Below are 14,021 nucleotides of genomic sequence, written 5' to 3'. Positions count from 1 at the left end.
GCTGTGCGTTTGTCGTAGTCGTCGGAGGAGCTTCCTTCCTGGCAACTGCCATATTTATTGAGAAAGATCGCAAGAAGGCAGAAATAGAGGAATCTGAAGGTACATACAGAAATATATTCATTGTCCTCTTATGTCTCCTGCAGAATTAAATGAAGCTCCGCTTACATTGGCTCTATTGTCACAAATGTTAAATCTAGCATTTTTATAATTAGTCTACTCAATCTGTTGTTTCCTAAAAATTGTCAAGCAACATTAGCGGCTGTTAGGGGATGCTATCATGATATACATATTTATTCTAAGTATGACTCATGTCAATTTCTGGAACAGTGACTATCTTACTGGGTAGGGGGTGTGAATAACAAACTGTCTCTACAGTAATATTAATGCTCTTCTCTTGGTCCATTCTTTAGACTAGTTCCATCATCACGTCAGCTTCCTGCTCAGTGCTGCGCATCAGACAAAATTATCATCTGCATCTCCGAGTCAATGACATGGCAGCCACCAGGTTAATATCAGATGACCTGCACTTCAGGAGGAAGGTTTCCAGCTCCATCCCAGTTATCAGCAATGTAAGTCACAGTATACTGCACTTTCCACAGTAATATATTTTCCTGAAACAAGTCAATTATCTGCTGTATGAAGAGGCATGTTCTCTATTCTCACCACTAAACTTTACTTTTATCGAACTTTCCACAGTTGGGTATACATCTGCTCCATCGAGGCAGATTCCAGGCTTGGTTTTCAGGAAACCAGGGAAGGCAGAAGTCGGGCGTCCCTGCAACGTAGCCTGTCCCTGCCTACTTGTCCTCCTGTGCTAAGCTCCAGGGCTGCAACTGGGCGACGGTCCCTACACTGGATAGGGAAAACGACGTAGAAGACCACAATCCCTGGAAACAGAGAACGAACAGACAGACAAAACAACCGGAGCGCAGCACCAAGGGGAAGCACAAACCAGTCCAGGAGCAAGCCAGAGGTCCAAGCACTAAAAATCAGTCTGGAAAGCGCAGCACAGGCAAGGGAAGACGGAGTCAGGTCAGGGGAAAAGCCATGGTCAAATACCACTCTCAATCAGGAATTGCAGAGTAAATGCTGGTGAGTGACAGGAAACCTAATCAAACACTGGCAGTGTCAGGAAGCTACTGAGGGGTTTAAATGCTGTCAGAGCTCCCGCCCCAGAGGCTGCTTGGGGCGGAAGTGCCTGACTGCAGCAGAATACTCACAGAGTGCTGGGAGAACCGCCCACAGCACTGGCAGGACAGACTAAGCCCGAGAAAATGCATCCGGCTGCCATGGCAGCAGCCGCCGCGTCCCTAGCACCTCTGTGGCATATAGGAGCTGCGCAGCCAGGAGTGACAACCAGCGCCGGAGTTCCCCTGCGTCGCACACCAGCTGCAGGAGCGACAGTGCCAGCAGTGCGGGCACGACGACCCCGATAGCCACCAACCCTGACACTTGGTCTCTGTTCTCACCACTGAACGTAACTTCAACCGGACTTTCCTCAGTTGGATATATTCAGAGAGAAGAGAGTTATCCGCTGCATCAATAGACAGACTCAAGGCTTGGTCTCTGTTCAACACTGGATTTGACTTTCAGACAGACTTTCACTTTCCGCAGTTGTATATATTCATAAGAGAAGTGAGTAATCCGCTGCATCAATAGACAGATTCCAGGCTTGGTCTCTGTTCTTAACACTGGATTTGACTTTCAACCGGACTTTCACTTTCCGCAATTGAATATATTGCCGAAAGAAGTGAGCAATTTGCTGCATCAAGAGACAGATTCCAGGTTTGCTCTCTGTTCTTAACATTGGACACATTGGACACCCACAACCTAACAGAGGTCCACAGCCTTAAGGAGGGGCGGTCCATCAGCCATGGTTCCCAAGAGATTTCCTCCACTGGGGGTTTTCCTCTCCTGCGTGCTGAATTTTTTGACTCTTCGCGAGTCACAGGCCCATCGACATCATCGTCAACCAGGGCCACATTTGAGACTATTGCCCTGACTTCTGAAGGCAATTTCTACATTTGATATCTTGAGTGAAATTAATAAAGAAGTCAGTATATATTAAGATTTTGTGTACATGAGCCTATCTATGCATCTTCATCATATTTCCTACTTATTAAGAGCCAAGGCAGTCAACTCAACACATAATCCACCAGGAGGACTTTTAAAAGTAAACTTATGAAACCAGAAGACTCCATGGAGCCTTTTGCAAAGTAAATGCAGAACATAAGCTTTGTTTCTTTATGTGCTGCTAATATTGTGTAGCTATTTTGTGCAGAATTATCTAAAGAAGTACATTTTTGGGTTAATTATATCCTGATTTATTACACCTGTACAGAGGCAAGCAAAGCCAGTCATTCTAAGCATACCAGCGTATAGGTAGAGTGCCAGGGACAGTAAATGTCGAATTTTCTGAAAATATAAAATTTCGAAACGAGTACTCCATGTGTTGCTCGAGACAAGATTCTGAAGGAGGTTGAGCTTGGCCGGATGGCTGGCCATTTTCCAGAACCATCATATCTGAATTTACAGATGTTAATGCCCAGGGGGTTTGGTTGTTGCTTATTACTATGGGAAGAAATCCAGTTTGTTTGGTTCTTCAGTTCAGTGTGATCAGAGCACAGAGTCCACAGTTTTTGACTCATGCTAGTCAGCTTCCTCTTACATAGTTTTAATTTGGATTGGTTTTCAAATCTTGTTTAGAGGGAAAAAAATTGGGTCTTGATCCTAATGAATTTGGTATATATTAGTTTTGCATTGGGGCCATAATGGCCATAGTGGATGCCCTTGGTTAGGATGACCAAGGTATTAGACAATTGGGGAGATGGCATTCTCAGAGTTTTCGGTCCTACGCTAGTCTGGACCTTATTTTGTCTTCATTTTTCTTTGTAGTTTCAGATACTGTTGCATTGCAGTTTGTATAATTGGTCATTTGTACATTTTCTGGGCTGCAAGAAGAGCTGAAATCCGTTCCGTGGGTTTGAACTTGGGGCTTGTTTTGGTGGAGGTCTATTGGAAGGGTGTACATGAACTTAAATAGTGGCAATTGTTATCTGAGGTTATTTCTGTTAGTGGGGCATTTCATTCCCCTTTCATGTTGGCGGTCATGATGTGGGTCGAATGGAGCTGGCCAAGTTATTAGCCTTGATCTTGGCTGATATCGAACACATAACAAGATTGTTCTCAGACTGTTAGTTTGATCTCAGACGGTAGCTGAGAAGCCATGAAGAGGGATGAGAAATTTGGCTGCCATTAAGAAAAGGTGGAGAATCCTTAATTTGCGGGTTTCAAGCTTTCTGAGATTGCTGGGAGGTATGGCTTTATACCATTGGATGTAGGAGGTGACAGTAGGGATCTTCTATTACCAGACAGAGTCCATTTGAATGTCATTGGACTTAGATTTTTTCCCTCATTTTCAGGATGGGGTGGAGAGGACAGCAGAGTTGTTGGTTTAGGATAGCCACCTCCATGGCAGTCTCTGAAATTTAGTCCCACTTTCATTTTTCACCATTTTGCTATGGCATCAGGTTACATTCAAATTGACTTCTCGTTCTGGTCCATCTCCTCTGACTTTTGTCAAACCCAGCATTCCCCCCAGAAATGGATAACCCAAGCTTTACCTGGTGGCAGTCTAATAACATAACTACCCTAAATGACTACCTGCTCCATGGTAGGCAAACCTCACTATCTGCTTTCAGAAATCATTTTCAACCTCCTCCAACAGAGTGGTGGAGAATAATTCTGGTATTCCACTTCTGGTCCTCCCTGGTTCCCGCAGAGTCTAAAGTGGAAATGAATCCACTACAGGCAAATATTGCCCAATTTACCCAAGCACATTGTTCCATCTCTATAATGCACTAAATAAACTGCAACAAGATAAATTGCCTTACATGACCCAATGGGAATCAGACTTAAATGCCTCCTTATCTATAGAATGATAGCGCCACTGCAGTGAGAGCCTAAGCAAGAACAGTTGGCAAGTTAGTCTTATTGAAACATCCTTAAAGATGCTACATAGAGCTTTTATGCCGAGGTCTCCAATCTGTGCTCTATATGTCACTGGTCTTGGATTGGGAGCACTCCGGAGGAGAAAAGTGGGTAGGGGTCTCTCCGCATACACTCTGGTAAGAGCACTTATTCAAGAAGGCTTAGCCAATAAAGTACCTCTGTGCGGTGATCCTAATGACAGACGGCCGCACAGGAAAACGCCTGTATTGTGAATGGGTATCTGTTTTGGTGGGTCCCTGTATACAGGATTATTTTGGGCTTGCTCTCAATCTGGGGGTATTTGTAAACTTACTCTCTCTCCCATGCATTTCACATGCGGTCTGGGCGTCTCTCCTTCTCCATATTAAACACAGGGAAACCAGAGGTGTCTCCCTGTGCCCCTTCAGTTTCTCCAATGGATCAGGGAAGAGGGAAGATCCTCAACTCCTGCAAAAGGAGCCGCTCCTTCTTCTCCATTTTCCACAGAAGGAAGCTAAAGGTGCTTCCCTGCATCACTGTGGGTCCGCCAACACTATGGGCAGATGGATGATCATCAACAACCTTTCCTGCTCTCAGACACATATTTATCAGCTCATTTGTACCACATGACACAGTAGAAAAGATACATTCAGCACACAGAGCTGACAGGCAATGATTTTATTACAGTTAACCCTTCAGACGCTGCGGCTGTGCAACACATACTGAAAATGACATGACAGCTTTGCACAGTGCATCCACATAAGACAATACATGTATGACATTTATGGAGGGGACCACGATAGTGTTCTGGGCCACTACAGTAATTCCCATCAGAGGGATGTCTAGATGTGGCTTCTTAGGGAGAACATTCACAATGTAATCTTGATGAAGACTTCCATTCTGGGTTGTCTCCGGTGACTTTTGCTTTATATCAAGTGCTGTAGAGCTTGAATGGTTACTGTTGGCAGTCGATGGGGAATCTACAAAGAGTAAGGAACTGGCAGCATTAAAGGTGTAGTTAGAAATAAAAAGGTTTCTTTATTGCTCCATTTTACAATAAAAGAGACAGGCAACGTTTCGACCTGAAGGACTTTCTCAAGTCTGGGTAATCTACAAGCCCATAAATATATTATTTATATTTCTCACAATAATTCATTGGAAGATCATTTCACTAAAACATTGTAAAGTTCAAAACTACAGCATAGTAGGATTCATTTCCCACTTTAAATGGTAAACTTTGCTTTACTGTCCTTCCACCTGACCAATCGTAGCATCCTTTTACAGGAGCTAATATCACCGTTAGACGAGCTTCCGTTTTTGAGAATGCAGCTTGTTTAAATGGCTTTTTACACAGATTAATGTTAGGGACACACAAGTCTTCATCCTCCATTTAGATGGATTTTTGTTTTTAATCGGGGGTGGCACGAGGGCACCTTGTATGACATCCTGTATCAGCCATTGCCACAAGTGTGACAGCCTAAATTAGGCAAATGACCCAGTAGTTACTGGAAACCAAAAAAAGCACCCCTGACTCGGACGTGTAATACAAAAGTATAACAGGCATCCTTGGCCAATAGGAGCCAATTAAACTATCCTAACAAAAACACTTATACACTGGCTATGCAGTCCATTACCCCAGGCAGCTTATCACTGCTGGACCCGAAGAGAGAGGTTGTTCTATCGGCGTCCAGCACCAAATGACACCGACCATGCGCTGACAGACAGATCAGGTGGTCCAGCGCTGACGACATGACGGCACAGCATCCCTGCCAGACCTGCATCTGCCTCTGAATCCTTCTGGCCCCATGGAGTTCTGATTGGGGGAAAGGGGAAGCTTATTATACCGATTATTGGAGTACTGCTAGTGGAACCTGCACCTATCAGACATTTATCCTATAGAATTTTGCTATGTCATAAAGGTCTCAGATGGTAATTCCCTTTTAAGTTTTATTGCAGCCCTTGGAGTATGTGATCCAGCATGTGGCCCCCGGATCAAAAAGGATTGTTCCTCCCTGTTTTATGGACAGTAAAGTGACTCTTTTACATCAGCATATAGCAAAACACAAGGACAAGGTCACTCGTAGCTTTGTCAACCAGATAAGTATGAATAGTAGACTTGTATCTTATGTATTAGAAATCACAAAATAAAGAGAGTTTGTATATAGACTTTATGAGGCCTCAAGCTGAATTCACATGAACGCACAAGTGTCACCCCATGCGGCTCAGCTCTGTGAAAACCTATTCTATTAGGCAATAGGAAAACTACTTTAGAATTATTACATGTATTTTAGGGTTAATGTCCCCCGACAATGAAATTTCATCATTGTACAGATGTAGCAAACTTGATTTTGACATTAAATGCACTAAATACACTTTCAGTAAACTGTAGCTTGACTTTTTTAATGGCTTTTGTTGTGGTAAGTGTTAATTTAAAAGTTGCTACGGCAGTGCAAAGTAGTCAATGCATTCATTGTCAAGTTAAAGTTCGCTATATCTGTATAGTAGTTGCACATATAACAGGGCTTGGAACTCTGCATGACAGAGTGATGATGTCACAATCAGCCTGGCAGGCCACTTCTAATAAAAAGGCAAGTTACACAAGCAAGCAATGACATCACAAATAAATTCCTTTATGACAGTGATGATGATATCATAATGAGCGCCTGCCAATAAAAAGGGTGACGGCCTGACTGCAATCCATTTCTATTGTGAGCTGCCTTCACGAATTGTGTTGCAAAGCGTTTGATAGAAAATTTGAAGAGTGAGAAAAAAATAGTTTGAGAGAGAGAGAAGAACGCGGTAAGTCTCACCCTTATACCTCATTCACATGGATGTATGCAATTGTGGTCCGTGAAAAATGCACTATTTTCACTGCGCTTATATGTGTATTTTTGGTGTGTTTTTTGCACATCTGCATATTTTTTATGTTTGCAGTGCATCAAAAATCACTGTTTTTTGTGTGTTAAAAAAACATAGCAAGAAGGCCCAAATAATTTCACTTTTATTTTCCACTGTCTCCTGGCAACATGCGCAAAAACCAGAGTGAATAAGCAATTAACATCTATTTTCTCTGCATTTTTTTACATTCCTGTAGGCTTTCATGGGTGTGATGTGGACCCATATATGTAATGCTGCAGGGTTTTTTTGTGCCCGATTGACCCAATTGAATTCAGTGGGTCCGTATTCGGTCAGGTGTATTTCCTGCCAGTTTTCGGACTGTATATTTTACTGTGTGAATGGGCCCTTACTCCATTGACACATCACAGTGATCACTACCCAGTCTGGAGGTTGCTGGAGCTGCAGTAGTTGGGAGTTTCAGTGTATTAGCTGGTGTAGGGGTGCTGCAACCTGTAGTCCTCCAATAGCTGTGTATAACATTGTTTTCTAACAGCAGTGTCATCTGATTTTGTGACAGTCCGAGCGCGCGTGATTATGTGCCGGACTATTAGAATTTTTGCACTGTATGAAATGAGCAATAATGACAGTAATTACTTATTTTACAGTTTCCCATCTTGGCGTCTTTCTCCAATTGCATACCATCAACCTCATTAATAATGGATGAGGAAAAAGGAGTAGACTCGCATCCACATATAATGGATGAAGATAAGCCAGTGCCTACATATCAACATGGACTGGATGAAGAAATGGGTGAGAGCGCAGAAACGCAGGAGAACCGTGCTGCCACCGGACTCTCCTATATACGCTGCGTCATTACTCTAGCGATCCTTACTTACACGAGTCTAGTCATCTACATGAATCGCTACATTACTGCAGGTAAGTGGAGGGGAAGTAAAGAGGTTATTTCTGGTGGGAAGGTTTATAAGTAGAGATGAGCGAGCATACTCGCTAAGGGCAATTGCTCGATCGAGCTTTGCCCTTAGCGAGTACCTGCCCGCTCGGGAGCAAAGATTCGGCTGCCGGGAGAGAGCGGGGAGGAGCGGAGGGGAGATCTCTCTCTCCCCCCCACTCCCCCCTGCTCATGGCCGCAACTCACCTGTCACCCGCGCCGGCAGCCAAACCTTTTCTTCCGAGCGGGGAGATACTCGCTAAGGACAATGATCGATCGAGCAATTGTCCTTAGCGAGTATGCTCGCTCATCTCTATTTATAAGGCCCAAAGCTATGAGGTGTCTGTAAAAGTACAAATAATATCTGACTCTCTTTACACCAAATGGAAAACCTTATCAAATGGAAACCATCAGCATTCCTGTCGCTTTCTACATTAGTTAATACTCACAAAATGTTCATAGATCGACTTCTCCATTTATTTGACATTTTCTATGGATTTGTACTAAATAAATTCCCCCAAGTTGCTGCGAGCAGCTATCCCCACAGTCCTCCCGTAACAAGTTATGATCTTTTTTTCTGACAGGGGTGCTGCCAAACCTGCAAAGTGCCTACAACATGAGCGACAGTGCAAGCGGCTTGCTAAGCACAGGTACATTTCTACATAAAATCTTATTTTGTAACTTACATAAAATATGTGATTGTAATGACTAAACCAATATTCCAAAAAACTGGAGAGTGATGATGTCACAGAGGCACACAGATGTGACATCATCACGGGCTAGTCTAACTGGATCCATATTGGTATAGTCCACATAATGGCCTCCTGCAAATGTTTACTGTAAACAAAATGTAAAAAGTGATGTGGATGGGAGGGGGTTAAACTGCTGGAGGTAAAACAACTATATCACCTCCAGCCGTAATTTCTTACATTGTCACTTCTTGTCTTCCCCTCCCTTTTAGCATTCATCTGCAGCTATATGCTGTTAGCTCCAGTCTATGGGTACTTGGGCGACCGCTACAATAGGAAATACATCATGTGCGCAGCAATCGCCATCTGGTCAAGTGTTAACTTGTGCTTGTCATTCATCCCTAATAAGGTAACGAGATGTTCATTGGAAACCGTATTGCTAGAAACAAACACACTTAGTGACGACTCTTCTTCAGATAGAAGCACACACAGTACATATAAAGCTTCCACTTTGGCCGTCATTATGGTTCCTACAAGTGTGGACACATGGCTATCTTAGATGACCGAAAGGCAAATTTTCCTTGGACTACTTGCGCTTGAAAAAAACACCCATGTTGTGTCCACAAAAAAATGCGCAGCTGCATTTGTCCCCCGTATTCGGTCCATGTGGCAGTTTTTGCTCAATGCATACCTTACATAGTAACATAGTATGCTAGTCTGAATGAGGACAATGTCCATCTAGTTCAGCCTGTTTCTGCCCCCCACCCTTGTTGATCAAGAGGAAGGCAAAAAAAAACACAACAAGGCAGAAGCCAATTTAGCTCCTTTGGAGGAAACAATTCCTTCCTGACTCCATAATGGAAGTCAGAATAAACGTTTGAGTTCCACCCAACTCCAAGACCCGGATCAACAACCCTGCTGGTCACCTAGTGTCTATATCCTGTAATATTATAGCGCTCTAGACACGCAGCTAGTCGTCTCTTAAACTCCTCTACTGCTTCTGCCATCACCACCTTGTGTTACCATCTCTCTGTATAACCAGGTCGACTTATCAGGTGAAAGAACTTCACTAAAGACCGACTGAACATTTGTGCTTTTCTATCTTCACAGTATTTCCTGCTCCTGGCAATGAGAGGATTGGTTGGGGCCGTAGAGTCAAGTTTCACCACCATCGGCCCCTCCATCATTGCGGATCTCTTTGTGGCAGACAAGCGCAGCCGAATGTTGTCTATCTTTTACCTAACAATACCTGCTGGCAGGTGAGTATCCATATATACAATTGTGTTGCACATTTATATTGCTCATTGATTTTTCTGATATATATTGGAAATTCTAAGCACTTCATTTCTATTTACAGTGGCTTGGGATACATCGTTGGAGACAAAGTAACAAGCGCTGCAGGTGGTAACTTTCGCTGGGCCCTCCGGGTAAGTAATAGATCAGAATCTATTATATTGTCTCTTATATACCCTAGAGAAGTGTGAGAGTTGTAGTTAAGCTTCGCCTTTTGCGATACACTACAGATTATAATTGTAATTCCTGTATAGTCTTAATAGAACCACTTCCACTTCTAAGTTTATGGCCAAATTAAAGCCATATGTGTAATTTTTGTTGATCCCTTTATCTATGTAAATTACATTGTCTGCTTCTTCCATGCAGATCACCCCTGGTCTGGGCCTCATAGCCGTCCTCCTCATGGTATTATTCACCAAGGAACCATCAAGAGGAGCCATAGATGCGAAAAAGAAGAACACATCACCAAGCTGCCATTACTGGGTTTCGGACATGAAGAAACTATTCAAAAAGTATGTATTTTCTGTATCCAGATTTTGATCAGTGATCGACTGTATGACTTTTTGTAACTTTTGATAACCATGTGCTTCTTTTTAACTCTCTGCAGCCAAAGTTTCATATTTTCCAGTCTGGGTAACTCAGCTGGATCATTCATAGCTGGCGCCTTAGGCCTCTGGGCTCCCACCTTCTTGGCGCGTGCACGAACCTTGCAGGCAAAGGAATCTTGTCAGACTGCAGTGTGCAGCTATGACAGCACGTAAGTATTTATTCACATTGTGTGATCCAGATTGCAGAATTGCTTCTCTTAAAATTTGGATCTTATAGTGGGATCTAGCGACAGGGCTCTGTTCCGATTTGAATTGAAGGTGCAAAATCAGTCACCTTTGCAATGCTGTTCTTACCATCAAATGGCAGATAACATAAAACAAATCGTACTTTAACCCTTATTTATATATAATTTCTCTTCTTTACTAACCTCCATAACATTTTCCTTTGCAGTACAATCTTCGGCGCACTCACAGTTGTCTCCGGCGTCCTTGGAGTTGTAGCAGGGGCGGAGATAAGCAAAAAGTATCAAAAAGGCAACCCACGTGCAGACCCATTAGTTTGTGCGTGTGGCATGCTATGCTCCGCCCCCTTCCTGTTTTTGGCTCTGATTCTTGCAGACATCAGTCTTGTGGCCACCTATGTAAGTACTTAATGTGTAGACTGTTGTTATCTATTTACTGGATCTGGGATTAAAGGAGGGATGTTTCTAATAGAGACTTAGTACATGGTGGGGGATATCTTTAGATGTTCACATGTAAATTGTAGTTGATGAATGGATTAAACATGATTAATATTACTAGTCTTGTGCTTAGTACATTGTGCGTAGGCTTAAGATAGGTTTAGTCTTGTCCTCAGTACAATGTCTATAGGCTTACAATGGCTTTAGTCTTATAACAAGGTCCAGCACTTACCAAGAGGCTTAGGATGGGTTTAAAGCCCATTTGCATGCAAAGATAATCTTTCACACAATTGAATGTTTTAGCGATTATTTTGCACTAATGTCTAGTAGCACTTTATCTGCTTCATTTGCATGTAAAAGGGTCTTTGGGAGTTGTTTGCAGAGTCCAGCATGCAGACTGGCCTCTACACGCAGCTGCTTTGTTCTCACACGGGCTGTTGAAGAATACAATGTAATCTTCGGCACCCGCTGAGAACACAACATGCGGTCTCTTTTATCTCACTTTGGCTGACCGATGGATTTTAAGCTCACCTTAAAATCATCGTTCAGCTGAAAAGTGCAAGATGGTAGCATTTACATGTAACAATTTTAACTTATATGCCATCTTTTGAAAGACTTTTGCTGCGTGTAAATGGGCCTTGTGTCTGGTTCGCAGTACACTAAGTATATACTTATGGAAGTTTCAGTCTTGTGTTCCGTACACTGTGTATAGGCTTATGATGGGCTGAGTCTTCTTCTCACAATATCCAGCACTTATACTATTCTTCCATGTTTCTTCTCTGCAGGCCTTTATATTCATCGGAAGTGCATTAATCAGCTTGAGATGGGCCGTTCTGACCAACATCCTCCTGGTAGGTTATAAAAACTGTTGAAATAATGTTTTAGTCAGATTTTTGTTTGTCCTGTGCTGCCCATTAGATGCCAACTGCAGTGTTGACTTGCTTCTAGTATTTTGTCATTTTCATATGCCGTCACTTTGACGGCTCTTGTTTTGTTGAGTTCAATGACTTCCTTTTACCTACTTAGATTATTCTTTTGTTTCAGTATATTGTACCACCCAAAAGACGATCTACAGCACAGGCCATGCAGATTACACTATCGCACCTGCTGGGTGATGCTGGCAGTCCATATATCATCGGAGCGGTAAGTAGTTATTGCATATGTTTCCTCAGTGGTACATAAATACACCACTTTTACCACTAGAATGAAACTTAAAAGAAACCCCATGCAAAACTTTATATTGTGTCACATAAAGCACTTACACAGTACACGGATAACACTGAAAAGTATACACATATGATATCCATAGAGCTCATATACAGAACCTGTACAGAATGTATACAGAACTTATTTGTCCAGGTTATGAATAACATGTCTGTGTATAACAGCCGATCGCCAAAGACCAAAAGTCCTGGAGCAATGTAATAATCTAGATTATCTGCTGAGGTTGGCTATCACAGTGAATTATGTCTCCAAGCTTCAGCCAACGTGTAACATGGGGGCTGAGAGAGTTAGAACCACTGCTGCTCCCAGATTGCAGTATGGGAGCTCCTCCGCTAAATACATTGCTGCGCTTCTGCTGCCACAACCCTTCTAGTCGCCACATTTCCTAACAAGCATAGATCGGCTGCTGTGAGGAACAATATGTATTTTTATTCGTGTTTTTGAACTTTACTAACCATACATATATCACTAACCAACTATCTCTTCTTATCCTCAGATATCTGAGCTCATCCAAAGAGGAAGGCCGGAATCTACCCTGCAAATATTCCGCAGCCTGGAGTACGCCCTCATGACTTTCGCATTTGTCGTGGTCATCGGAGGAGCTTCCTTCTTGGCAACTGCCATATTTATTGAGAAAGACCGCAAAAAGGCAGAAATGGAGGAATCTGAAGGTACATACAGAAATATGTTCATTGTCCTCTTATGTCTCCTGCAGAATTAAATGAAGATCCGCTTACATTGGCTCTATTGTCACAAGTGTAAAATCTAGCATCCTTATAATTAGTCTACTCAATCTATTGTTTCCTAGAAATTGTCAAGCAACATTAGCGGCTGTTAAGGGATGCTATCATGATATACATATTTATTCTAAGTATAACTCATGTCAATTTCTGGAACAGTGGCTATCTTACTGGGTAGGGGGTGTGAATAACAAACTGCCTCTGCAGTAATATTAATGCTCTTCTCTTGGTCCATTCTTTAGACTAGTTCCATCCATCATAAGCTCCAGGGCTGCAATCTGCTGCATCAAGAGACAGATTCCAGGTTTGGTCTCTGTTCTTAACATTGGACACATTGGACACCAACAACCTAACAGAGGTCTACAGCCTTAAGGAGGGGCGGTCCATCAGCCATGGTTCCCAAGAGATTTCCTCCACTGGGGGTTTTCCTCTCCTGCGTGCTGAATTTTTTGACTCTTCGTGAGTCACAGGCCCATCGACATCATCGTCAGCCAGGGCCACATTTGAGACTATTGCCCTGACTTCTGACGGCAATTTCTACATTTGATATCTTGAGTAAAATTAATAAAGAAGTCAGTATATATTAAGATTTTGTGTACATGAGTCTATTTATGCATCTTCATCATATTTACTACTTATTAAGAGCCAAGGCAGTCAACTCAACACATAATCCACTAGGAGGACTAGTAAAAGTAAACTTCTGAAACCAGATGACTCCATGGAGCCTTTTGCAAAGTAAATGCAGAACATAAGCTTTGTTTCTTTATGTGCTGCTAATATTGTGTAGCTATTTTGTGCAAAATTATCTAAAGAAGTACGACGTCTTTGAATGGGTTAATTATATCCTGATTTATTACACCTGTACACAGGCAAGCAAAGCTAGTCATTCTAAGCATATCAGTGTTATTTTCTAGATTATAGGGTGTTATTCAATAGTTCCTCTTTAACCCCTTCCCGCTGCAGGGCGTAAGTTTACGTCCTGGGAGCGGGGTACTTCCTGCAACAGGGCGTAAACTTACGTCCTGGAGATAGCGCGGGATCACATATGATCCAGCGCTATCCCGCAGCGGGAGCCGGCTGTCAGTCACAGC

General features: G+C 42.7%; 1 protein-coding gene across 1 annotated transcript; it reads left to right on the top strand.

Annotated features, from left to right (window-relative positions):
* Nucleotides 1–4,940: 4,940 nt before the first annotated feature.
* On the top strand, nucleotides 4,941–13,501 carry LOC136605626 (protein spinster homolog 1-like). The gene is made up of 14 exons (XM_066588976.1): nucleotides 4,941–4,958; nucleotides 5,926–6,096; nucleotides 7,473–7,743; nucleotides 8,341–8,406; nucleotides 8,718–8,854; nucleotides 9,556–9,704; nucleotides 9,803–9,872; nucleotides 10,105–10,250; nucleotides 10,346–10,495; nucleotides 10,738–10,927; nucleotides 11,752–11,817; nucleotides 12,011–12,109; nucleotides 12,687–12,861; nucleotides 13,173–13,501. Exons 1-14 carry the CDS (start codon nucleotides 4,941–4,943, stop codon nucleotides 13,175–13,177), a joined length of 1,713 nt encoding a protein of 570 aa, XP_066445073.1. The 3' UTR covers nucleotides 13,178–13,501.
* The last annotated feature ends 520 nt before the right edge of the window (nucleotides 13,502–14,021 follow it).

Source organism: Eleutherodactylus coqui, chromosome 1 (assembly GCF_035609145.1).
Source record: "Eleutherodactylus coqui strain aEleCoq1 chromosome 1, aEleCoq1.hap1, whole genome shotgun sequence".
Lineage (NCBI taxonomy): Eukaryota > Metazoa > Chordata > Amphibia > Anura > Eleutherodactylidae > Eleutherodactylus > Eleutherodactylus coqui.
This window is presented reverse-complemented; position numbering and strand designations above follow the sequence as displayed.